The 26,026-nt window shown below is 42.5% G+C and overlaps 4 protein-coding genes across 6 annotated transcripts; 1 reads left to right on the forward strand and 3 right to left on the reverse strand.

Moving 5' to 3' along the window:
- Positions 1-5,524: 5,524 nt before the first annotated feature.
- Positions 5,525-8,131, forward strand: LOC102720979 (protein NRT1/ PTR FAMILY 2.13-like). Its single transcript, XM_006652894.2, has 3 exons — positions 5,525-5,729; positions 6,277-6,494; positions 6,588-8,131. The coding sequence occupies exons 1-3, from the start codon at positions 5,570-5,572 to the stop codon at positions 8,061-8,063; spliced, it is 1,854 nt and encodes a 617-aa protein (XP_006652957.1). The 5' UTR covers positions 5,525-5,569; the 3' UTR covers positions 8,064-8,131.
- A 37-nt stretch (positions 8,132-8,168) lies between these two features.
- On the reverse strand, positions 8,169-8,732 carry LOC107304116 (heavy metal-associated isoprenylated plant protein 43-like). Its single transcript, XM_015836493.1, has 2 exons — positions 8,648-8,732; positions 8,169-8,553 (listed from the first exon to the last, which is right to left on the reverse strand). Exons 1-2 carry the CDS (start codon positions 8,730-8,732, stop codon positions 8,201-8,203), a joined length of 438 nt encoding a protein of 145 aa, XP_015691979.1. The 3' UTR covers positions 8,169-8,200.
- A 1,103-nt stretch (positions 8,733-9,835) lies between these two features.
- On the reverse strand, positions 9,836-14,446 carry LOC102721267 (inositol-pentakisphosphate 2-kinase IPK1). 3 transcript variants are annotated; one of them, XM_006652896.3, is made up of 8 exons: positions 14,219-14,446; positions 13,328-13,442; positions 12,611-12,814; positions 12,270-12,414; positions 11,583-11,623; positions 11,396-11,506; positions 10,564-11,151; positions 9,836-10,409 (listed from the first exon to the last, which is right to left on the reverse strand). In XM_006652896.3, exons 2-8 carry the CDS (start codon positions 13,427-13,429, stop codon positions 10,245-10,247), a joined length of 1,356 nt encoding a protein of 451 aa, XP_006652959.1. In that variant the 5' UTR covers positions 13,430-13,442; positions 14,219-14,446; the 3' UTR covers positions 9,836-10,244. The 3 variants fall into 3 exon arrangements, with proteins under 3 accessions (XP_006652959.1, XP_040379687.1, XP_040379688.1); XM_040523753.1 differs by lacking the exon at positions 14,219-14,446 and adding an exon at positions 13,769-13,962; XM_040523754.1 differs by lacking the exon at positions 14,219-14,446 and adding an exon at positions 13,776-13,961.
- A 488-nt stretch (positions 14,447-14,934) lies between these two features.
- LOC102721729 (protein HEAT INTOLERANT 4) lies at positions 14,935-21,812 on the reverse strand. The gene is made up of 14 exons (XM_006652897.3): positions 21,507-21,812; positions 20,642-20,680; positions 20,437-20,490; positions 20,281-20,344; positions 19,545-19,603; positions 18,941-19,065; positions 18,723-18,782; positions 18,505-18,563; positions 17,606-17,679; positions 16,123-16,161; positions 15,988-16,050; positions 15,845-15,892; positions 15,633-15,761; positions 14,935-15,548 (listed from the first exon to the last, which is right to left on the reverse strand). The coding sequence occupies exons 1-14, from the start codon at positions 21,696-21,698 to the stop codon at positions 15,501-15,503; spliced, it is 1,053 nt and encodes a 350-aa protein (XP_006652960.3). The 5' UTR covers positions 21,699-21,812; the 3' UTR covers positions 14,935-15,500.
- Positions 21,813-26,026: the final 4,214 nt, after the last annotated feature.

Genomic DNA, 26,026 nt, shown 5'->3' on the forward strand with positions numbered 1-26,026 from the left:
CGTATAGTCTCGTACTCGTAGTACATAGGAGAGAGATTTTGCGGTAACGAGAAAGCAAATGTACGAAATTTACATTTAAAATATCGGTACCAAAAACATATTAATATTTAGATGTACTAAATTTTGCGTTTATATGTAACTTCCGATAACATCTCAACTATTGCTTCTGTGTTATAATTTGAGACTTTTTCACATATTTAGATTCTCATAATAAATCTAGGCATATATAAAAGTCTTACCACTTAAAAACAGCTGTATGTAGAATTGTTGTTGATAAAAAGAGAAGTAAAGCATTATAAATAGCTGCCAACCCCTTATTTCCATCATAATCGGAGCCATTCTCTTCCATCCATGATATACTCAAATTTCAAAATTAACTAATTATGCAACTCAATAGAAAACTCCATATTACTATAGTTTGCGAGAAATCAGCTTAAAAATTACCGGACCTACGATGAGATGGCCGGAATGGATACATTTGATTCTAACAAATTTTTATATAAAAAGTTATTGTACAGAACATGTTCCTTGCTTAGTAGCTTTAGAAAAAGTGCGAATAAAAATCCAAAATCTAAATCACATGGCATAAATTAAATATAGATAAATATTCTACATCCATAATAAGATATACTAGTCAGCATTGCAATTTTGTGGCTGATCGCACCCTAGCAGATTGTGTAACGAACGATCCTACCATCACAAGTTCACAACACGCTATAAACAAAGCAACCTAATTTATGCAACGAATATATACGATCCAGTCAGGTCAGTCAGTTGCCAGCGACGATGTGCCTGCCAAATGAACCAGCTAACTTCACATATTATTCCTGTCTTGAGTAAACTTGAACATATTATGGAGATTTGGCTGGAGCTCCGCTAAGATTATGGGGGAGAATTGGCTGCTTTTCCCCCCAATATTGATAGCAATGCAGATTGCAATTTAGAGACACGGTACGATTGAAGAAGACACTGACAAGAAACATGCAGAAAATATTTTGCCTTCTTGAACCGGAAGCAGCAATTTATCATGGGAAAACTTGAATGCACAAGGACATTGATCCGTGATCAGACATTCAGATAGTAACGTGCACGGGTAAATTCGATTATTGTATATATAATACAATTGCACACACTAATCACAGAGGGACTCCTCGAGTGCCCTGAGGAAGAGTTCCAAAATCTCACATGAATTCTTTATTTCAGTCGTGCCAAAATGAATAGAAATCCTCAACTAAATAGTGATACAGCATGAGCAGATTTCAAAATTTAACACATAGCTTCACTCGCCGCTTAGGATAGGGTTGATCAGCGGCTTGAACTGCGCAAGATAGACGATTGCCCACCTGCAGATAACCATTAACATATTATTACTACCAGAAAAATTGGCGTCCAGACTCCAGACTGTCATATGGGGTTGATCCGGCAAAACATGGAAGATCCACCAGAATGATGAGAACATCATGCAAACAAGCAAGAAACACAACAGTAGACAGATATAAAATTTTAAAGAAAAGGTTGATCAAGCAAAACACAGAATATCTACCAGAACGATGAAACCATAATGTAGACAAGGAAGCAACACAATGATAATCAGATATCAAATCTTTTAAAAAAATAAATCTGTAAGAAACATGAGTAGCATAACTCCTTCAACAAACATAATAAACTATCCAAGATCCGTCTCAAAACCCAAGAATAAACAAAATTACATTGAGCACATGGAAGGTACAAGAACTAATAGACAGAAACTATAAGTCAGAATCACAACAAGTTCCAGTGTACAGCTAAAACATGTTGTGCTTCAACAAGAGTTAAATCATCAGTTCATATTGGTCTCTGCCAGAAATTTAGGTTGTATGAATACCCACTAGTCAATAAGATAATGTCATCATGGTGCATTCAAATTAGACTACATGTAGACCCATAGGATGCCAGTTATTATGCTGGTATCATGTTATTCATGTTTAGCAGCATTTTTTTCATGAAATCAATCAACCTAGCATCAAAATCATATTTTCTGAGCAATCGAGTCTGGATAGGGTGATAGGCAAACTAAAATGTGTAAGTGAACAGATGGATCAGAACTTACATCATCCAACAGCAAACTGTAGCTGTAATAACCAAGGTCAAATGGAATCTGCACAGGTAACATAAGTTAATTTAGCAGGTTAGCAAAATAACTATATACACACATAGGCATATAAGAGGCTCAAGAGCAAACTACGATATTTAAAACATCTGAAATTTTCTCAAGATAAGGTAATGATAAGCAGACAGTAGTAAAACAGCCACAAAATCCAGATAGAAATATAGAATCATCCCACTTTAAGTAGAATATTAACAAAAGAATGTGTGCGATACAGTACGAGTAATGGATATGCACGGCGAGGTTATTCATCACATGAACAGAGTAGGCTAGAGATAACAATACTTTTAGTCATGATCCCTTGGAAACTTGAAGACAGGATAACAAATCAGCATAAACTTTATGCTAACCAGATGAAATTGAAACAAGGCTACACCATGCCAGAACCAAATCGTTCTATATCCATATATAAGCTGGCACCCTATAACACAACCCTCTATAATATTCAATGTCCTTTATGCTCCCTTTTTTTCTTTGCAAGTTTTGACACGTGACTATTAAATAGTCTGTACCGAGAAATCAAAAGGGCAAAGTATGATGTCTTCCTGCTCTCTCGTTCACAACACAATTGTAAGTTGTATACACGGATATTCAGTGACAAGTATAAAATGCTATTAGCACAAGCTTGCTGGCAATAGTTGCACTAAAAAGAGGCAAATTCTTAACACATTTGACCATAAGCTGACATTATAGTTTCCAGTTGAAAATCATGTGTGAAATGTGAATTTGATCCATCTTTTTCGGGTTACGGCAATTTTATCAATTGGACTCTAGTAGGCTAATATGCACTGAACCAGTACCATCCTATGGCAACATGTGTCAGATTTTTTTTTCAAAAAAAAAAATGACATCTTATAAGAGTAACAAAATTACTCGAATTGGCTGTGAAGAGCCAAACCGGGCTACCAGCCTACCAAATTCAGCTTAAGAGAGGAACCTTGGGTATCAATTTGGGGGTTTCGCACGAAATCACCCTTTTCACCGAACATGGGCTAAGATCAGTCGCTACCCCATCGATCCAACCGTTATCCGATCGAAAGGATGACGCATTTTCAACGAGAAATCTACCAATGGAGGAAATTCTCAGACCTACCGAATAAGTCCAAATCTAGATCAAAACCACCACCATCCAGGTGGGTCAAATCGCGCCCGCCTGATCCGAAATCCCCACGCGGAAAACGAGCGATCCCCAACCATACCACGCCAGATCAGCAGCTATCTAAAGGGGGACCAGTGAGGAGGGAGGGCGTACAGGTTGGTCGACGGCCCGCGGTTGCAGCAGAGCAGCGAGAAGAGGGAGGCGACGACGCCGGCGAGGAGGAAGATGAGCGTGGTCACCCAGAACCCCATGGCCAGCGGACGGAAGGCTCTCTCCGGACCTCTCCCTTCCCTGCCCTCTCGATCTCCTCCTTCCCGCGGGATCGATCGATCGCCCGCTCGCTGGGTCTCTCGGGGTCGGGGCAGAGGTGGGGAGAGACGGAGCGAAGAGGAACAGGGAGACGTGGAGTCGGCTTGGGGTAGAGAAGACGGACGCGACGCGACGCGACGCGACACATGAGGAGTTGGGCCTGCCTGGGTTCCGATCCTTATCTGGGCTTGGAGATCAGGTTGGGCCATAAAACATTTCAGATACCAGATGTTTCATCGCTCGGTGAACAATGCTTAAAAAGGAATAGCTTAAGATGTTTCATTACTCGGGATGAAAGATGCTTTTTAACAATAGCAACATTTAACGATACTTGTTCCAACAACAAGATCCAAAAATGTGTGAAGCATGAAACAAAATTAATCACAACATCGAGAAAAACGAGAGACTACTCCGCCATCCCTCCGCCGTGCTCTCGCCACATGACACTCAACGATATCATTTGATATCAATACTAATTGTAATTGATATTATCCGATACCGAATTATACCAGTTGTTTTCATCTGGTCTGTAACTTACTTATCCCGTATGTCCGAAACCCTATTCTCTAGTCGGTTCGGGCCCCCTTGACAGGCGGAGTGCGTAGCGCCGCGGCCACAGTGACTGTGCGCTGTGCCGTCTTTCTGTGCGTCCTGCTTCGGTGGATCATCACATCACACGCAAGAGAACATGCACGCGCTTGCTGTTCCTACGCCTCTTCCGCCACACGTACGACCTCGCGCGCGAGGCCCGCGACAGAGCCGTGCGCAAACCGCCGCCGCCACCGCGACGTTTCTTCGGATCAGCTCGGGTGACACGCGAAGAAGACAGAAAGCAAGGCAGCAAAACCATTGACGTTCGTTGCTCTCTGTTCAGATTGGTTAATTTCCCTGGTGATACATCCCATTTGAATAGCATAGCCCATCAGCTCGTTAATGACGTCGAGGGTTTTCAGGTTAAAATTGACCTCGCGTATACTTTACAGTGGATATGCACTCCCAGATACGCTTGTATACATGGCCATTCCGAACGTGTTCCAGAGGACGAGTGGTAACGGGATTCTCTGTTAATAATTACCGTGACCCGTTCTATGCACGTGTACTTAGTGCACGTACGTTAGTTCCTCGAAAGAGATCGATGGGCGGCTGCTTGTGGGAAGCATCATCATATACTCAATGTCCACGTCATGCCCAAACATAATCCTTCGGGTTGAAGCCAACCTAACCCTTCGTATTATACTGCTAAGTGCTTAACATATTTACTTCCTGGAGAAGTCCATATCCACATGGCACAAAAGAGGAAGATAGTTTATATATCTCTGCTCAATCGATCGAACTATGGACAAACATTTTATATGCAACCTAAATAGTTATAGAAAGTTTTGAATAAAAAATATCAGCATTAGTTAGGATGATCTAAGTGTATACATAAACATACTAGGCTAGATTTGATTTTCAACTACAGAAACAAAAATTAATAAAATCAAACAACAAAAAGTATTCACATAACACAAATAAAATTTAACACTCTTTAATCTTTATGTGTAGATTGAATTCAGATTTAATATTCGTGTAGTGGCTTATAATATTATTATAATTATCTTATAAAATTTTACGAAATATTTCCATAACCATCAAGGCCACATGCATAGACCATTACTAAAATTTTACGAAATACTTTCATAACTATCGAGGTCACAAGCATAGACAGTTACTAGAAAAAAAAAACTTTCTATCGAACCATCCATCGTGCACAATTCCACGCAACGGTAAGCAATCCAGCAGAGTGAAATTTTGACGACATATGACTCTGTCGCAAGGTCTACCCCAGCTCATTTTCTGTCAACGAAACGGAGTGCGTACGTGAGACAGTGCCGATCTAGCCCAAGTGAAACGAGGGAAGAACACCTGCAGACTTTTCTCGCTGCTCGCGAGTACAAATACCGGGCTGCCGCGCCGCCCGTTGTATTCAATCAACCACGAGAACAGAAACAATCAGCCAGATATATCAGCTGGATATGTGTGAGGGCGGAAGGTCGTCGGCGTCCATGGCTCCCACGGCGAGCGCGTCGCGGCGACTGCCGGAGCCGGGCAGGGGCAGCCTCGCCGTGGATGAGGCTGGAGGCGGGGTGGCGTCGCGGAGGCCGAGAGGATGGAAGGCCGTCGGGTTCATCATCGGTCTCTGCCTATATCCCTCTCTGTTAATTCACGCGGTTGATCATAAGTTCAAAATTTGAGCCACTGTTTTTTTAAGCGAGGGAGAAGCCGTTATAAACCCTTAAAGAGAATATCCTTTATCTTTATTTAAAAAACAGAATATTCTTTATCAGTTACATATCATCTAAATAGTTATTAGAAAATTTTAAAAAATAGAAAGATGAATTAATATGAAATATATCACTCCATGAACATCCATATTCAAATATGATTTATACAAATTATAATAAATATAACTGTGAATATGTTTATATGGTAAAAAGTTTAATTTGTTATTTTTGCTATAAATTGTAATATTCATATTTAAATTTATTTGTTTATAAAGCGATATATCTCATATTATTCTAACTTCATATTTTGTTTTTCAAAAAAATTATTACCATTTAGATAACATACCCTAGACGGTAGTATGTCCTTCTCAGAGAGTTTAGAATCAACGAGGTTAGTTTAGGTACTGTAAGCTAACGTCGCCATGGCCTTTTGGCCTATTGGGTGTGCAAGGAAGCAGGGCTGTACATGGCGGTCGCCATGGCGTTGAACGCGTTCGCCCAGCCCGTCACCAACTACCTCATCAAACGTTACAACATGAAGCCGAACGCCGCGACGAACGTGGCCAACATCTTCAGTGGCACGTACAGCTTCTCGCCGGTGGTCGGTGCCTTCCTCGCCGACGCGTCATGGGGCAGGTTCCGCACCCTCCTGTTCGGAGCCGCCGCCGCCTTTGTTGTAAGTCATCGCCATTGCTAACCATATTGACAGACGAATGCTCATGGTGAGAGATGTTGTTTTTGCGCGCGGTCGACGTGACGCGTGGTGCAGGCAATGGTGGTCATCACACTGTCGGCGACGATCCGTCAGCTCAAGCCGCCGTTGTGCGGCGACGTGGCCCGGCAAGCCGGCGAGTGCGCCGGGCCGTCGGGCCTCCACCGCGCCGTGCTCTACATCGGCATGGCGCTGCTCGTGGTGGCCACGGGCGGCGTCAACCCGACCAGCCTACCCTTCGGCGCCGACCAGTTCGACTTCGACGCGAGCAGCAGCGGCGAGCGGCGCGAGGAGCCTGCAGGGCTCAAGCGCTACTACAACTGGTACTACGTCGTCACCATGATGGCCGCGTTCATGGCGCTCACCTTCATCGCGTACATCCAGGACAGGGTGAGCTGGGGCCTCGGCTTCGGCATCCCCACGGCGCTCATGCTCGTCACCTTCGTCGTGTTCCTCGCCGGCACGCCGCTGTACGTCTACCTGCCGGCCGAGGGTAGCATCTTCTCGAGCGTCGCGCGGGTGCTCGTCGCGTCGTGCCGGAAGTGGAGGCTCCGGCTGCCTCACCCCCGCGACGCGCGGCAGCAGGAGGCGGCTCTGTACAGTCCTGTCGTCGTCGGCACCGGCCGTGTCTTCAAGCTCCCGCTCACGTTGCAGTTGAGCTTTCTCAACAAGGCGGCCATCGTGACGGACGCCGGCGAGATACGGCCGGACGGATCTCCGACGAGGCCGTGGAGCCTGTGCAGCGTGCAGCAGGTGGAGGAGGTGAAGTGCCTAGTGAAGGTCGTCCCCGTGTGGATCTCCGGCGTGATGTGGTTCATCTCGGTGGCGGAGCTGACCAACTACACATTCCTCCAGGCTCTGACTATGGACCTCCACATGGGCAAGAGCTTCACCATCCCGCCGGTGTCGATCGCCGCCATATTCAACCTCGCCATCATTCTCTTCGTGCCCGTCTACGACCTGCTCATCGCCGGCGCCGCGGAGCGCGTCACCAAGGTGGAGGGCGGCATCACGGTGCTCCAGAGACAGGGCGTCGGCCTGGTGATAAGCGGGCTGGCGCTCGTGGTCGCGGCCATCTTTGAGCGCAAGCGCCGCGCCTCTGCCCTGGACAACAGCGGCGCGTCGCCAATGTCCGTCTTCCTCCTCGCGCCGCAGCTCGCCGTGATGGGCATCTCGGCGGCGTTCACCATGATCGGGCAGATGGAGTTCTACAACACGCAGTTCCCGGACCAGATGCGCACCCTCGCCAATGCGGCGTTCTACTGCGCGCAGGGCGCCAGCAGCTACCTCGCCACGCTGGTGGTGAACGTCATGAACGCGAAGACGAGGCGGCGCGGCGGAGGGCAGGGCGGCTGGGTCCCCGACGACATCAACGGCGGGAAGCTGGACTACTTCTACTACGCCATGGCCGTGTTCACGGCGATCAACTTCGTCTACTTCCTCCTCTGCTCGCACTTCTACCGCTACAAGGGCGAGCTGCCGGAGGCTGAGTCGCCGCCGGCCACTCCAGAGGTCGCCCTCCTGAAGCACTAGCTACCAAGATTGGCTTTGCAGAATACCATTATACCATTGATTCATTTCTAGCTATGATTAATAATAAAAGAAGCCATTGTGATTTAACTTTAGTGATGGAGATGATCGCAAGATTGTATCAAATTAAATGGCATGATCTACATGATGGAGCAAGCTGGTGGGGGATCCTGGTGGTGGTACACCACGCTCTGCTCGTAGGATGGCCACGAGTAGGAGGGGACGTAGTGGACGTACACCGTGGCCGGCGGCTCGAGCGCCCTCTTCTCCGCGGCCGCCGGCTGCTGCACCTTCTCCTCGGCCGCCGGCTGCTGCTTCTTCTTCTGCTGCTGCCCCGCCGCACCCGGCTTGGACGACGACGCCGGTGGCCCGACGGTGACGACCTCCGCGCGCTTCCCGGCCTTCCTCGTCCGCTCGATCACGTCCACCGGGTCCGCGCTGCCGGTCACCGTCATCGTGCTCTTCTCCGAGTCGATCTCGATCTTGTCAACACCTGATCAACATGGACACATATATAGATAGCACGCTCGAGCTCAGCTTCAGATCATCAGTTCATTTGCTTGCGTGTTCATCGATGTGTTGATTACCTTGGAGGCCGGAGACGGCCTGCAGGACCTTGCGTTTGCATTTGTCGCAGGAGGTGTCCACCCTGAGCACCGTCTTCTTCGACATGGACGGATGCCGCAGAGCTCAGCTAAGCTCTCCTCTGCATGCCTGTGCTTTCTGCTGCTGTCCCTGTGATCGAGCATGCTAGCTACAAACATCTCGCATTCTTGGCTTTTATGCTGCTGGCTTTCAGTTTCAGGTGGTCAAGAGTGACCGTGAATGGTAGGTAGCTCAACTCCTCGAATTGAAGGTCTCTTTGACGCGCCCCTTCATTGGCTAGCTACCAATTGTCATCAACAACCCCCTAGACTCCAAGCTCGTGGCTCATTTCTATAACACAGCTCACATTTTCAGTTGCTGTCTACAGTGATTACTCCATCCGTTCCAAAACAAACCAAATTTTCACTTTTTATCTATAATATTTGACTCTTTATCTTATTAAAAAAATTACGATTAATATTTTTATTTTTATTAGATGATAAATTATGAATAATACTTAACGTGTGATTATTTTTTTTTAATTTTTTAAAAAAGATTCAAAAAAGACGGATGGTTAAATGTTAGACACAGGAACCTGTGGGACGGAGAAAGTACATTTCAAGGAGGTGTCCCACGATATATATATATATATATATATATGAAAATTAGATCATACTATTAGGTGCAGCTACTCCCTGCACGTCCATGATGAAAAACATTTTCATACCTGTTTCTGTTCCCACCCAACAGAAAATAATTACATTATTAAATCTTATGTGAATGATACAATAAGTTTATACTTTCTATTGTAATTAGAAGAGAGAAGAAATATGTATAAATGTGTTTCTGCATCTTAGACGTGAAGAAAGCAGCTACACCTGACAGAGACTTTATTATATTTATATATATATATATATGGCCATTTCTTCAAGAATAACGGCTGATCGGTGCCTTGGTGCTAGGCAAATGAGCCTTAGTTATGTGCCTGATGAGTTATCGATTAGTTAAACGGCAATTCCTAACTGTTCGTACTTTCAAGTGCTGCTATAGCAAAATGCGGCCACATCTATTCTGTGGCTGTTGGTGGTTAGAACTACTTTAACCTGTCCACGACTCCATGGCTTATGATTAACAGTCTTGACCCATTCTAGAGCCTAAATATTGCACATATAGTCAAGAAAGATCGGAGGCTGAGCTCATTGAGCGCAACAAGATTACATTCACCTGTACAGCACGTCAGCACCCTCATTCTCGCAGCTTATACACCGAAAGAAAGCAGGTACACAATGTAAATATGGATGATTGGGTGAAACAGACTGAGTACACGGCAAATATCAAAACCTTCAACCTGTTACTGTAAACGTGGATGCCTCGGTATAGTTTTTGTCAGCACATCTGTGTTCTGAAAATTCGGCATACTGCTGAGACAAGCCACAGGGTATACAGACTGTACAACAAATACCATTCTCTTACACCATTTCCCTAGAAGGGACGAGATCCTCAACATTGGACATGCACACTTGTAGAAACACAACAACAGCACCAAGAAACAACAGACAACTCTCTTATGCCCTTTAAAGTGAAGAAATTTTAGGAGGGTCAACGTTGCGGCTGAATCTCTTTGTCATCGCTAGGGCTACCTCCCTTTGGACACGGATCGGCAACGTCTCCATTTCTAATGTAGAATCTGACAATCTTTTGGTCCAATTTAAAGTAATGTGCCATTTTATCCAAGGGTTTCACATCCAGATCAATAAAATTTGCCTGCAAAAGGAAATATACAAATCAATGGGTTGTGTGGGAAACAAATATTAATAAAAATATAAACCAATTGTTCCAAAAGGTACTAGATGACTTATTGAATTTATGAGCATCTAGAGAATAATGATGAATGTAAAGAAACATATCACATCAATACCTTGTAATCATAACTTTGGTTCACTGATTTAAGAAATACGGAATCATACTCAGAATCTATTGCTCCACTCTGTCTCGGTCGAAAACTGATCATTAAGCTACAATCTTTTGCAGTAGCAGAGATAAGAAAGTCCCTAACAATCCTCTCACTCTTGTCCAATGGAAGAGAATGCAAGATTGAGTACTTGCACAGAAGTTCTGGATCACTTATACTTCTGCACACCAAACAAGGCTGAGAAATGATGTTATAGTAGAGATGAATTGCCCCTTCGATGTCATGATCATCCAGTTTTTGAGTGGCCAAAAGTTTACCCAACACTCCAGACTTGAAAATTGCCTCTGACAGGAGTTCAATAAAGTCAGATAATTGTAGGCCAGTAACCTTGCTCAGATCTTCAATGCATTTCTCTGTTTCATTAGGATGAACATTATCTACGCCACCTCCCATGCCACCAAAAACTAAAGAGCCATTCACAAAAATCCTAAAGTTGTTCTGAGGAGTTGAGAAAAATGACTTGATTGCCATATGTATTCCTTCTTTTGATCCAGAAAATAGATCCAGGGGATTGTATTCACTTGTCTTCGATATCTGAAATGTGTTTAAGAATATGGTTAGAACCACACTGATTTGGAAAAAAAAACACAAAAGGGATGACATAGCATTGCAATTTGCAAGAGTGACAAACTGAATATTTAGAAGCATCGCTCAACATTTGTTTGTGCTAGAAGACTAGTTGTCTTTCAGTGAGCAAAAGAGTAGTGCACTATTATATCATAGTACTTAAAATAATATCTGCAGTGAAATCAAGATCTGGTGCCCCAAATCAACATACCTCTCCCAGATGAAATTTTAGGTGCTGATGCATCTTGTACCGTGTTACTTGCTTCTTGATAGAATTCTCCTTTGATATATATTCAGATGATGGAAGAAATCCACATTTTGCCTGGAAGGCAAAGCATACTAAAGGAAATGCATATAAAAAATGAAGTGTGACGAAAGAAACAAAGCTCAAAATGTACCTTTATCTCCACAGCTATGCAACTGCTACCTTTAGGGTTACCTGAGGTTTAGAAAATTTACCATAAAAAAACATAGTGTTAGAAAACGAATTTAGCAGCGAGTTATGAATAATTTAGCAGAAGCAAAATGTAAGAAACTACTAAGGCATATTTAATCATTCAAATAGATCGTTTTTGAACCTTCAGCCAATTTTAGGATGAAAACCAAAACTTGCAGATTATCATCGGAACAGATCAGAGTTAAGGTAGAAATTCACACAAAACAGGCAGGTTTTCTTTTGTTCTGTCCATCTTTCAGAATAATGGAGGATCTTGGAAGATATATATTGTATGAATCCTTCAAACATATTCATGTTTCACAACTGTGGACATGGAGAAAGCTTAGTTTACCAATCTTGATTATATCTATTTTATTGTGTCACCTAACACCATATTAGAAATTTATAAATTACAAACTTGCCACTCTGTCTCTTAGCACACAAATAAGCTTAGTAAGCATGTGATGCAAATAGAAATAATAAAATAAGAGTTTTGCTCCAAATGGTCTACGCAAACTTCAATGCATAAAGAGTTAATAGATCACTGGATCTTCACTGATTCTTTGTTCTTAGTACAAACAAGGTCAGATTATGTTCAAAAGAGAAAGGGATAAAGTGTTCAAATAACATCCAAATGCCAAGACTTTACCAGAAAATAATGTGTGGTCAGAAATTAGAAGAGCAGAATCAGCTCCGGTATCTATTGCACTAGCATTCACTCTCCATGCAGGACGGCTATCAAGCACATTCTTTCCAACAAGCTCCAAAAAGTTCTTGGACACACGTACACGGACCTGCACATGAAAAGGAGACCTCGTTTATTCAATTTAATCAAGTGGATCCAATTGTCCAAACAAGACGCCTTTTCAAATAACTCAAAATTTTCTCATTAATTATAGAAGAAAAGAATTTTCAACTGGCAGAATCTTGTTGACTTATTTCTAATAAAGATCACAGTAATGACATAAAATAATTGGATTCAAATCATACCCCACCATCAACATGATTGGCACCCAAATGTTGGCTCATAACATTTGTAGCATAAGCTTGTGGCAAACAATCATTTTTAACAGATTCCAACAATCCTGGGATCTTGCCCCAGAGAAGCTCCTCATAACTTGAGAAGACCATACAGTTTGGTGCCGGTTGTCCCTTGTCCCTTAGGATCTTGTTGATCCGCAGAACCTTGCCAAGCTGTAGAAGAAAACATCATCAAAATGTGTTTCCTATAAACATAACATACAAAGGAAACAAAATATTTTGATCACAGAATAAAAATGCTTGAACGGTATAAGATTATTTTCTTTTGAATGGTACAATATTGAAGTGGAGATATTTGACTAAAACTTTTCTATACGTGTTCTTAGCAATCTAAAAGACAAGACTGGAAAATAAACTACGGTGAAAAAACTCTAAATTTAAGGTTCAAAAATCTAATTTTGGCTTATCAGCATAAGCGAAAAGATTAAGGTGTAATTTGGTGCCGTTGATGTTAGTACATCTCTAGATCACCTCACAAATTAACACAAAATCCAAAACATCCGAGGAAATGAGTTGAAACTTCTGTAGCCACTCAGTTCCTAGGCACCCAAACATAGCCATATCGCAAGTAAAACATATTTTCTTGAAGCACACACGTCAAATTCACCGATTAACGTATAGGTAGGTTACCAATAAAGACACAAGCAAAACCTACTCAATGCATACCATAGAAGGTGACGAGCCAGTGTAGCTGAGGATAAGATTCGCTGCGCCTTCTCCTTTGTAAACCCAATCTTTGGCATCCTCCTCATGCAGAACCACCTCCATCTCCACACAAAATCTGCAGTGATTACAAGCTTGCAAGTATGAATAGAAGGTTTATATTCAACATAAGTACGAAACAAAGAAATTGCAAGTAACGTGGAATCCGCAGAACGAGGAACAGAAAACTGGCGCTTCCTTTTGTCACATAAACCCGCCAGCCGCTGCTATGCTCACTTGCTCCGCGCCAACCCGCCTCCCAGGTCTCATCCATGCGCCAGCCGCCAGGAAGGCATGAACAGCCAACGCCCAACAGCGTGTTCCGGGTGGGTGCGGCATTCCATCGAGCAGGTAACGAGCTAACAGAAACTACTGAGGGAGGAGAGAGCAGGGCTCTGTGCTTACTGCATACCACTCTACGACAGCGGCGGTCGTTGCGGTGGTACACCCTGCTCCGGTGATTGGCGCCGCAGCAGCAGTAGGGCGGGCGGGATGCAGGGCGCTCCAAGCCTCCAGCTGCTGCTCCCGATTTCTTCTCGTGAATCCTCCTCGGGGAAGAGGAGCAAGGAAGAGGAAAAGCAGCAGATTGCCTCCCCTCCCCGCCGCCGCAAGGAAGAGCCAGCAAGGCAGGCACAGGATACGTGGAGGGGAAGTGGGCTCCACGTGGACGCGATGTGGGGCCATCTGACTCGCCACGCTACTCCAGTCCACAGTCCACGCCGCGTATCGTCTACGCCAACGAACCCTTTACGATCCTCGCGCGTTTCTGCTCTCCTGCGACGAGGCGGCCAGGCGGGTCGGAGCCGGATTCGCAAAAAGAAGTTCAGAGAGAGGGGGAGTACGACTGTGACCCACCGTTGTCAGAGAGGAGGACAACGACGTCGGCCGCCGCGCCGCGTCGTCCTGGGTCGCTGCCCCGCGCCACCGCGCCGCCTTGGGGTCGCCGCCCTGTCCCGCCGCCGGCCGCCAGAGGCCGTGAGGCGTGAGGGAGGGAGTGACAAAGAGATAGAGCGATGAGAGCTAGGGTTTAGATTATATTTAGATGGTCTTTTTGCTTTATTGGGTCATAATAAATTACCAGTTGTAAACCATCCTTGGCCGGTTGGCCCTGGCCTCAGCCCCGAATCGAACTGGGGCCTCGGACTCAAATCCCCACAAATGTTCCGATCCACTGGCATGGGATCCCCTACTATTATACACTCGTACAGTCGTACTAATCGCTCCTTTTCAAATTATCAATAATTGTTATTCAATTTTTAAATTTTATTTAGAGTAGATTCCATTTTTTCTTAGGTGCCAACAAGCCAAAGCCAATGAGTGTAATATCAAAATGATATAGAATGTAAATCAGTTACGTGTACAAATCAATTAATAGAAATTTATTTTTTGCATTTTTAACAACACTTTATTATAATTAAAACTAAAATATATTAAATGTAGTTCAAATAACCTAATCTTCAAGATGTTATCTGTATTGTGTACCTTAGCGTTAAAAAGAAAAGTAGCCATCCTCAATCTCATATAACCAATCAGAAAAGACAAGAATATATATGTAGTTCAAATAAGTTTAATTCAAGATGCTTTTTCTCCAATTTACAACAATACTGTGGACCACATCATTTCACATACATCCAATCAAACAGAATACTCGTATAGCCAGGGGCGGATTAGGACGAACTATGCAAGTATCCAACAACCAAATACACCATGTAAGAGTGTACCAGGTGTTTCGTCGCACTGCACACCGGTGCTACAAACAGTAACTCATTCAAAACAAAATCGGTTGAGACAATCATATTCAGGGTTGTGAACCCAAGCAACTTTCACTGGACGGTGAAAGGAATAAATATTTCTCCTAAAGAAATTGTTTTGCTCTTACAAGATATACCGCCTGATTGTTACATAATCTATTCCAAGAATGTTACACTGCGCACAACAAAAATAATGCCGGAGGAAGTGATACTAAGCAATGGCAGGGTCCGACGAAAACTGCAGTACAACAGAGTTCAGAGTTCAGGTGCAATAAGCTTCACCAGGCATATCTCTGCCGCGGCTTTCAAAATTTTGGTGCCAGCTCTCCAAGTAGGATAAAGCTCAGTTCTTGATGTGCTCATTGAAAATGAAAGGTTGGATGCATTTACATCAGATGATGTGCATGCCTGTAATATCTATTGATATACTTCGCCTGCAATACAATAGATACAGGAGTTAGATCCAAGACTTACACACGGTTTGTTCCAAGAAATACCTATGCAGCAATATCACATACCTTTACGTTGCTTACATCAGGGGTGTCGGGAGTTTTTACAGGATAAAATTTGTAAAATTGGATATTTTCAAATGCCTCTTTGGTCTTAGGGTCCATATCATCAATGGCTTTCTTTCTGACCTCCTTGGCCTGCATAAGATTTGGACAAACAATGAGTATTTGAATGCATTAAAGTGCTCTGGTGAAGGTAATTAACATTTTGGTTGAATGACCTGCTTCAGCTCTCTTTTCCTCTCTCTAACCTTCTCCTTTAGGAAATCCTATTAAAGAAAATGCGCAGCAGTTAGGGGAAAAAACAAGGTAGCCTAAGTTGACTATTCCTCTGACAGCTTAAGCAAACATATTTGAAACACACCTTGAATTTGTCTTTCTCATCCTCCGGTAGCACCTCATCTTTAATTTTCTCATCAGCAAAGTCCTGCATTGCAACAGAATGACTCAACACAGGCGCCTTTGGTAATCAGAGTGAAACAACCAAATTAGTACAAACCTCATAATCATCCATCTCCCAGTCAAAGTCACATACTATCTGCAACAAGCAGAACAAAGTAAATACATAACTATTTGGTAACTGCCATGTAAAAGAAAATCTAGAAAGATCAACATCAGAGGCATTTAAGTGAACTTGGAATAATTTCAGTGCAGCTAAGAGCCAAAAGTGGGATGGTCATGTCACGTTATTGCTTCAGATTAATATTAAAGGTTTGCATCAATAGCAGGAAATATAGACTGCAACTGAGTTTTCACCAACGGCACCATAATTGACCTGCCTGAGGTCAACCGAGATGATTAGTGCACAACTGCCGACCGTCAACCGTATAGGCAGCATGAAAACACCACCTGGATGCCTAGTCAACTATGTGGCAATTCGATTTACAGGGAAATAATCACTATGCAGCAGTAATTCCATAGCATGTGGCAGGAGTTGGCAAAATAACCATCCTGCAGGCATGCAGCAACAAGGGGAAATGACAATTCCTCGCTCCAGGCTGCTACTGATAGTTTCTCCCTTCTTTCCTCTCCATTCATCTTCCTCTACCATGGTCCATGGAGCTGCTGACAACAGTGAGCAGCTAGGAGCAGGCGAGCAGCATAATGCCAATGGTGATATGACAAAATTCTGTGGTGACAACTAGTGACAGCAGCAGTTTCAATGGTAAACACCTCTTTCGATCTGCCTCCCATGCCTCAATCTGTCCTTTAAGGCAGGACGATGGCAGTGACAACCTTCTAGTCCACCTCGACACTTGAGCAAAGGATCAATAACCAGGCTTAGTTTATCACTAGACCACCTCAACAATTAAGAAATGGATCAATAACCATGTTGATAAGCCCTAAAAGGCAGCTGATGTGTTGAGATATCAGAAGTTATTTGGGATGGTTTCAGGCTCATATTTTTTCAGATTAATAAAGCATGTGAAGGTGACAGCATTGCAGGAATGCTAGCACGAGAAATGACAGCAGCAAAGGTCTAGTGTTTCATTGAAGTTGGCAGGGGGGCCCAGCAGCATGTAAGTTGGTTTTGACCTCACAGGCTAAGGTAAGTACCACCAACAAAATAACATAACTAGGAAGCATAACATGGATGGTGCAACCAAGAGGTGCACAAAAACAAGAAAGAAATGATCAGTTCTTATTGGCAATGAAACAGTTAAATTTATCATCTCACATAGGCCAGGTTAGCCATGCAGCCTATACTGTAGCAGTGAAGAAGCTACAGCTGCATCTTTGCCAGAGGTTCCCTTAAATGGACGGTTGAATTAATGAACAAACATCCCAAATATAGGCCTGATTAACATCACAGTCAAAGAACTGCATATTAGGCTTGCAAACTACAGGCTGGTGATTAAAAAATTGCCATTTTGTTACACTCTCAGTTGATGATAAGACTCATAATAAAATTAATGAATAGCCTATGTTAAGAAAAAATTAATAAGGCAATACTGGAATAATACACACTAATGGAAGCTTACCGGTGGTTCTAGAGGATATATGATATTGACAACTGTATCATCTTCATCTTCGGGAGGGTTCAGTGGCATATAGTCTGCAATACCATTCAACAAGGTTCATTTACAGACCACATTATTCTCTGCCATTTTCTTAAAACACTACATAGCATATGTATGTAAAAATCTAAATCACATGATCTAATCAACTACTTGAGCATGAAGAATTTTAGGCAACTTGAGAACTGTGATGGAGCCATGGGGGTACTTGAGTAGCCCTTTTTGTTGTTTCACATAACTGTTGACTTTGCCAAGGTCCAACACTTTATAAGAAGACTTAAATAGTATGCCTATGTTTGCGTGGTTCTGCAGCAATTGCTAATATTAAAATCACAAACACCACTGAAGATAGACTCATTATGCAGTGTGGAATGTAGCTGGAAAGAAGTGCCCCCGACCTAAGTTAAGACAGGATATGTAAATGGCAACATGTCATTTGTAGTTTTGCATATAAGTATTAGCCATCCAGCGCAGGCAAATCAGCCATCTAAAAGCTCATCAAATTGAAAAAAAAGCCATTACACCCTCTGAGGCTCTGACAGCATGTGAATTTATTTACCATTCACAATTTAATGAAATCAACAAATACTTCATAGGAAAACAGCATGGGACTGGATTACAGCATGGGACTGAATTAAAGTGCATAGTCAAGCTTCTTGTCACATGGAATACTGCTACATTACAACCATTTAACAAATACACCATGGAGGTCTTGCACGATATTTTGCACAAATTTAAATAGGTCGAGTTCACCAACCAAGGGGCCACACTCAAGTTAACAGCCACCCAAAGAATCCTATAAAAACAGTTATTTCTGGATTCATACAGAACAGGCCCTAGAAAATAATCCCAAGTCAGCTTACATGGCATGCAGTAGTCAAACAGCTTGACTCGCTCGGTTTTTAGATGCCTCAGCGCAGACCTGCAAGATATACAAATGAGGATACCCTGGAACTAGTAAAAGAAAATGTAGGAAAGATGTTATGATAACATCCCAACAAACAAGAAAATAAATCAGCTGAATCACATCATCACGTATGCATTGCTAGTGAGGAGGGAAAACATAATGAGTAATACTAACCTCCGTTGAGTGCAGCCAAGAGTAAATATTTTTGTTTTCAAACTGTCGATCCTACTAAGCCTGAAGGACAACAAAAAAGCATGGGGAAAGTTCAAATCTATAAATGATGATTCATGGAAAAGAAAAGGAACCAACAAATGATGATGGGAAGAAGGTAAGGTTATAGGTTCCCAAAAGAAATGGTAAGAAATATAGCTCAAAATAAATAATATGAGTACCGGTTCTCAAGTGGAACATAAGGCACCCAAGCCATCTTCATTGCCTTCATTGGCACTATCTCTTCATTTTCCCTTTGGACAGAATTTATACCAATTTTATCTGAGGGAGGAAATGGACAGTCAACCTGCAGCACAGAAAAGGAAGCGCCAAATGAGATTCATCAGAAGCAAGTAAATAATTAAATCAGTAAGGCTAAAATAAGTCAACTGTCAATGCCACTGTAATTCAAAAATATCCTAACAATATTTCCCTTTTTCCACTATATGGTTAATTTCAAATTGGTCAAAGTTACAACTAAAACGAGTAGGTGAACTTGCTTCTCTAAGCTTACAAGGATCTCCACACCAAATAGTTTTGAGCAGTATACAATGAAACCAATGGGATGAAAAGCCTTGGTATTGACATGTTCAGAAATAACAAAGGTAGGAATTGCAAACAGCCACCTTAAAAACATCAACCAACAAGACAAGGAAATATCCAAACTGGTATGTATAAATGGGATAAGATGTCAGGCTGGCATAAGCATGACTTAAATGTTCGACTCAAGAGTATATGTCATTGTGGACCATCTTCTCTAAGTCAAGAGAATAAAGGTGAACTTACAGCAACAACAATAGGAATAAGCACGATCTTTGATTCGCCATTAACATCCAATAATTGGGCTGCATGCCAACAGGAAAAGAAGCTAGTCAGATAAATTTTATCAATGATTAGCAAACAATCTGGTACACTCCAAGAGCAAACAAAATAGATATCAAAACCAAGAAAACAATTTCCCCCACATGGTTACAAATAAATGTTGATACTACTCAACTTAAAAAGGCAATAGCAACTCACATTGAACATTAATATACAAAAACAATAACATAAGAACAAAATAGAAGTATCGTCCAAAAAATGACAGTTTAATTATTCAAGATGCCCAGGAAATCTTTCAGCAATGATAAAACATGCAAATATATATTAAAACATGCAAACATATATCTACAGAAATGTATGCCTTACCTTCAGTAAAAAAAAGAGGTACTAGTTTTCTCATGGTTCTACAGCAGACATGAGAAATTCAGAAGGACAAAACTGATAGATTTGGTATTTTGGCCCATAAGGAATGCTAAAAGGAGAAGTTTTTTTCCCCTTTTCGCGGGAATAGGTATTTCTGTGAAATTCTTCTATTCAAAACAGGCCTTCAAGCTATTTGTCAAAAAGTGCTCATAGAAAAACTAGCTAATATAAAAACAGTTTACTGCTGTTACTAAATGATATCCAGCTAATAGGAAACTATACATATAAACAGAGTGGGGAGTTATTTTAAAACTAGTGCAAGAGTTAGAAAACTTACGTTCAGTGCTTCCAAACAAGTAAACTGTTTTCCCATAAAGCTCCCCCCCTTCTTCTAGGGCTTTCTGCTCACCCACACGAAACCATATGTCATGGTGAAAGGAAAGGTAATATTAAGAAAAAGGTGTAGTGTCAGAAGATTATATGCTGAACATACCTCCAAATTTTCAAAGCTCCAGTTGAACTCTTTTATCTTGTCAATATTTTCCCACTGCAGATGACAGGCCCAGAATAGATGAAAGTTAGCAGTGAGGCAAAATGCCCACAATACACAGTTGTGCGCATGTCAAAACATGCATCACTACAGATTCAACCATAAATTATAAAATAAGAAATCGTTATGCCCATATAATATAACAAACCTCGGTTCCAATAGGAAATGCTGCAAGCCAAAGATCCTCCTGGAAAAAGCAATATATCATTAGGCATGTGCCATCAAAATAAATATACAGATCAAAATAAAGGACATATGAAGCATCTAGTCAATCGAACAATTCATAACGTTTCATTAAAAAAATGGCCACCACGTAGAACAATTGAAGTGGCTGAACAATTTGAGTTTGTACTTGTGTGTGTGTTTTAGTTGGATCATTTTGCAGCATCCTATCTAATGTACGCATAAAGGTATAATATAAGTAATTGTTTTGCCTGTTTGCAAAGGAAAACTGACAATCCCAAAAGTTCTTGAACCCTTCACACAAATTTCCAAACAATTAACTGCCCTAGAACTGCTGAAATAAACGCACGTGAATTTTCATGTTCCAATGATAGCTCAAACTTCACAGTATGTCACTAACATAATGTTCAAAAATCATCTCATATTCAAAATAAAGCCATTCCTAACACTGACCTAAAACAACATAAAGTGTAACAAGATTCCACTTAGAAGTGGCCAGAATTTTCTCCATCATCAACGAATGACCTAGCTCTACAGCATAGCTTTCAACCCGAAAACCACTCCTAATGGAATAGGGAACCCCATAGTCAAGACAAACCCAGTCACATATTAACCAAGAGATTTCGTATTTCAATGTCACACGCAGCGAAGGTCGAACCACCGTCATTTGGACTAATCCGACCCCTATGAATCTCGCCGCAGAACCAGCAACCCAAGACCACGCGTCCCGCAGGTCCAAAACGAATACAGGCCAATCAAACCACCCCGTTGTCGGAGCATATCGAAGCGAAGCACGCATCCGAGCCGGTAAACCGGGGAAGCCTCCTCACCAGATTCCGCTTCTCGGGGAAGTACTCCTCCGGCTTGGGCGACGCCTTGGCACGCTTCCCCCGCCCCCGCCCCCGCCCCCGCCCCGCCGGTTTCTTCGCCGCAGCCTCCGCCGCTGCAGCCTCCGGCTTGCTGGAGTCCTCCTCCTCCACCGCCGCCGCCGCCGCACGCTTCCTGCCTCTCGGACGCGCCATCCGCTCTGGATTGCTAGGGCTAGGGTTTCGGCTGCCCGTTTCGATTGGGGATCAGTATATTTATGCGTTCGGGGGGGATGGGTGGGTGTGTGTCTGCGTTCGATTTGGGGGAATCGGCGCGTGAAATCGACGCGATCCAAATTTGAAGCGGGGGCGGAGAGGAGAGTGGGGGGGAGCCAGCCAGCGGAGGAAAGGGGGAGGGCGGCGCGGGCCGCGTGCGTGGCGTGGCTGTCTCCCGGTCGTCGAGAGCCGTCCGATCAGAATGGGAGTGGAGTTCTCGGCCGTCGGATTTCTGGGTACGTGTGATGGTCCACAGAGTGCGAGACGGTCGACGAGACGACGACCAGTGTGATCTGTGAGCCTGTGGGTCACTGTGGAAAAAAAGAACAATTTTCTATTGCTATGACAAGTGGGACCACCAAACACTGGTAGTATGTCTGTATGGGCCCTGTCGGCCTGTTGGGCCTCCCCATGAACTATTGCACTATATATTTCTGGGTCTGGTTCATTAGGATATTTTTAATGTATATTTTATTAGAAATATGTAAAGTTATATATGTCGTAAGATGTTAGTCTGATCAGATGTAATTTAATATTTAATTTTATATAACTAAGACTAAGGTGGGTCTCACCGTGAAAAACTTTTCCACATTTTCTCCATCTTGCAATATTAGATGTTTGAGCTAACATAGTTTTTAGTCTAGGCATGAGTTGCTCATATAAGCCACGCGTGCTTACAAGTTCCGGCCTAACATCCTTGCTCCAAAGCATTGTTCATATCCTACTTTTAATTATCTCTCTTGCATGTACTTACTTAGAACATATAGTCCTTACTGTAACACGTGTTTACAAGAAAAATAAATAGTTCGACAATAACGTTTTCGGTACTTCGTTGAATATCAGTGCTCCCACGTATTCAAAAAAAAAAAGGTGTCATGGAAAATAACAAAGTTACCCTCGTCTAGTTCATCCATGTATCCCAAAGCTATCATTAATCGTGTGAACCCCTCCGCATACGCGCAAATCCAATTCCAAAGGGTTACCTGCAAGATGCTTAAGGGGATTTTGAACCACACGACTTGTATTCCGCATAAGGCAATTCTTGATGCAAGATTTTATTAGGTAGTTTATAATATTGTTATATCATTAAAATATATTTGAGTGCATGAATAAAACAAGTGTCATTAATGTAAAATTTTACTTCAAGGTTTCGTAGACTAATATATCACTTAAATCTTACATCTAAGTGACCGCTTTGTAAAATTATCCTTCGAAAAGTGAACTTAAATCAGTTATTTCATGTTGGAAGGGTCGGCATCAAACAATACAACACCCAAATGTTTAAATACAGCTTGCTTGAATTGCTTCCAAGAGAAAACACGGGTTTCCATCATTTCGCTTTTTAGAGGAATAAGTGAAAATGCGTTTTTGCAACCGAAAAATAATTTATAAGTAAAACTTTTATATACGTGTCCATAACGACTCAAAAGCGAAATGCGTAAAATAAATCACGATGAGAAAACCATAAAATCAAATTCAAAATTAAATTCTAAAATTTAAATTTTGGCTTATAATCCGTTGCGACTGTGAAAAGATAGGACCTATGTACATTGACATCCTTATATGTTGTATCGAGATCACTTTCGCCAACACGATTGCCTCCACTTAACAAATTCAGGAGCGTAGGTAGGGGTAGTTTAGGTGGACCTATGACTAACCCGAAATCGGCCCACGAAGAGGGGTCTCATAGCCCAGCCGTAGATAGAGAATGAGGCTAGGGTTGGCTCAATGTTTGCGCCTGCTTACGGCCTGGCTCTACCGCTTTGCGGCTGCGCGCGCACGCGAAGCAAGCAGCGGCTGCGTGCTGCGTCTCCCCGCCGCCGCCCGTCGCCCTACGCCCCGCCTCCGCGTCAGCCGGCTGCCCGCGCCTGCGCCTACGTCCAGCGCCCAGCCGGCCGCCGACCGCGCCTACGTCCAGCGACTCGCCGGCCATCGCCCCGCCCAGGCCCCCAGCAGCCTAGCTTGACGCCCAACGCCCGGTGACTCGGTGAGTGCTGTCTCTCACTCTCTCTGACTCTCTTTCTCTCTCAGTTTCTCTCTGTAATCTGTATACTAGTACTTTGTACTCACTGCTCTACTTTGCTCATGCGCAAATGTGAATTATAATTATTTACCTATTATAGACTTACAAGTTACAGGCTTACAGCATCTGATAATTTACTTGTTATTATAGGATTTGTAATAGACTATTTTTATTTGGGTAAAACATGCAGAGGAAAGAAGATATTTTTATTGATGTCATAAGATGTTAATTTTATACTTTTAAGTAGAGTAAATTTCAGAAACCTCGGGTTTTGAGGCATGCATAACACGAAACCGCATATCGAATTTTGTTTCAAGAAACCCCATGTTTTGATATTAAATGTTGCAAGAAATCCCATATTTAATCTTATATTATCTATTTGGCTAATATATTTATGGATAAACATGTGGTTTCTTGAAACATTTTGGCCCAAAATATGGGGTTTCTTGAAACAATGCCTCAAAATCTAGGGATTTGTAAAATTTACTCTTTTAACTAAATTCTTACCCATATAAGTGATTGTTGTGTTTATTTTTTTTACGACGCGTCAACTTACGACGTTGGAGTTTGGACAGGACCACCCACCGAAAATTTCCTGGCTACGCCACTGTTCACAATGTAATACATCTTTGCATTTGTTAGATTCCTATGGATGTTAACGATTCTAAATATATTTACAAACAATATACATTTGTCAATAGATAAATATAAACACAGCCAAAACGTATTGCAATATAAAACGAAGGGAGTACAGGACAAGAGCCTACATGGCCCCTACCTCATGACAACCGACATAAACTAGGTTTCAATCACTTAATCTCTTATATGGCATGTTAACATGGCACAGAGTCAACCAACCTTCCAAAATTAACTACTTGATATGTGAAAAGTAGTAGAATGCTCCGACGATGTTGTGATGTTACTCCCTCCGGGTGCAAAGATTTGACGCTTAAAACAAGATCCATTGAAACTTTTTAATTCTAATTATCAATGATATCTCAAAATGGTTAGTTTTTTCTATGTGATATATACGAATATGCTTTGAAAAGTACTGTCATAGTATCATGTTAGATGTATAAATTTATTTTAATATAAAATTGATATTATATTTGTAAAAGTTTAACTGAATCTTGTTGTAAATATTAAATATTTAAACTCATACTACATAATTTTTGTAAGTTTACAACTCGGATGACACTAGGGACATGTTTGAAAAACCACAAGAGTATTGGACAATGAAAATTTTTACTAAGTTTTGATATATGAACATGCCACTAATGCACTTATCATGGGAAATACTTTCATGCTACTGTTTCTAGTAAATTCTTACTATTTTATAAATGCGATAAGAGAACCCGTGACCAAATTATATATAGGGAACTTACTTATATATGACAAATGCTGCTGGAACAAATAAAAATTACAGAAAACACCCGCTGCAGTCTGCACCAGGGTTTCCCCAACACCCAGGGCTCCAAGAGCAGACGAAACCAGCCTGGCCTCTGGCGGCGCTATCGCCGCGGCCCCATTCTGCCGCCCCAATGGTGACCAGGTGGAGCGAGAAGGGCCCTGGCCTCAAGATCCTGTGGATCTGGACCCTCGGAACTGCCGGAAGTAAACAATCCCATGCTATCCCTCATTCTCGTCTCCCTAGTCGTACGCTGCCCTCTGATTTGAATTTTGATGATTTTTGTCCGCAGTTATGATTACCAACGTCGTCCGGACGCGCGTCAATGATATGCAGAAGATCCTCCAGGAGGAAGATGAAGCAGCAGCAGCGGCAGCCGCCGCCGCCAGTGGCGGCAAGGCCTCCGGCGAGCATGTCCTGAAAGACGACGAGTAGAGCAGGTTCAGAGGTACTTGCCCCCATTGATGGACTGAACTTTTGTTCTGTACCATTCTTGCGCTGTTAAGGACAGTATTCAAGAATCATGTCTTAGGATTTGCTGTTCTCGTGCTGTGATCATGTTTTGTGAAGTTCAACGAGAATCTGGGTTCAGTCGGCTATTTAAACAGCTCCTAATTTGGAGCTGAAACCGAAAGGCTGACGTAATTGATTTTAAGAAGTGTTGCTTATGCTAATTCGTGAAGGGTTCTGTCGGGTATAATCTCTGATTCTGGACACTTACATAAACCCTGATCCCTAGATGGTAAAATTATGGCATTCTACTGTCCAGTTTTGTTTTCAGCAGTTCGGTATATGAAGTCTAAACATAATTGAGGCACTATCCAGTTTTGTTTTCAG

This window comes from Oryza brachyantha, chromosome 4 (assembly GCF_000231095.2).
Source record: "Oryza brachyantha chromosome 4, ObraRS2, whole genome shotgun sequence".
Taxonomy (NCBI): Eukaryota; Viridiplantae; Streptophyta; class Magnoliopsida; order Poales; family Poaceae; genus Oryza; species Oryza brachyantha.

Bases quoted from the DNA above. Each gene is read 5' to 3' on its own strand.
- LOC107304116 (XM_015836493.1), bottom strand. From the start codon at position 8,732: ATGTCGAAGAAGACGGTGCTCAGGGTGGACACCTCCTGCGACAAATGC. The intron at 8,554-8,647 runs GTAATCAACACA...CATGTTGATCAG, and splicing joins GGCCGTCTCCGGCCTCCAAG to GTGTTGACAAGATCGAGATC.
- LOC102721729 (XM_006652897.3), bottom strand. From the start codon at position 21,698: ATGGCGCGTCCGAGAGGCAGGAAGCGTGCGGCGGCGGCGGCGGTGGAG. The intron at 16,162-17,605 runs GTAAGCTTCCAT...TGCTTGTTGCAG, and splicing joins TATATCCTCTAGAACCACCG to ATAGTATGTGACTTTGACTG. The intron at 15,893-15,987 runs GTGTGTTTCAAA...TTTCTTTAATAG, and splicing joins ATGAGAAAGACAAATTCAAG to GATTTCCTAAAGGAGAAGGT.
- LOC102721267 (XM_040523753.1), bottom strand. The intron at 12,815-13,327 runs GTATGCATTGAG...TTTCTTCTACAG, and splicing joins CTGGCTCGTCACCTTCTATG to CTTGGCAAGGTTCTGCGGAT. The intron at 11,507-11,582 runs GTACATTTTGAG...TTTGCCTTCCAG, and splicing joins GCATAGCTGTGGAGATAAAG to GCAAAATGTGGATTTCTTCC.
- LOC102720979 (XM_006652894.2), top strand. From the start codon at position 5,570: ATGTGTGAGGGCGGAAGGTCGTCGGCGTCCATGGCTCCCACGGCGAGC. The intron at 5,730-6,276 runs GTCTCTGCCTAT...GCAAGGAAGCAG, and splicing joins GGCCGTCGGGTTCATCATCG to GGCTGTACATGGCGGTCGCC. The intron at 6,495-6,587 runs GTAAGTCATCGC...CGCGTGGTGCAG, and splicing joins GAGCCGCCGCCGCCTTTGTT to GCAATGGTGGTCATCACACT.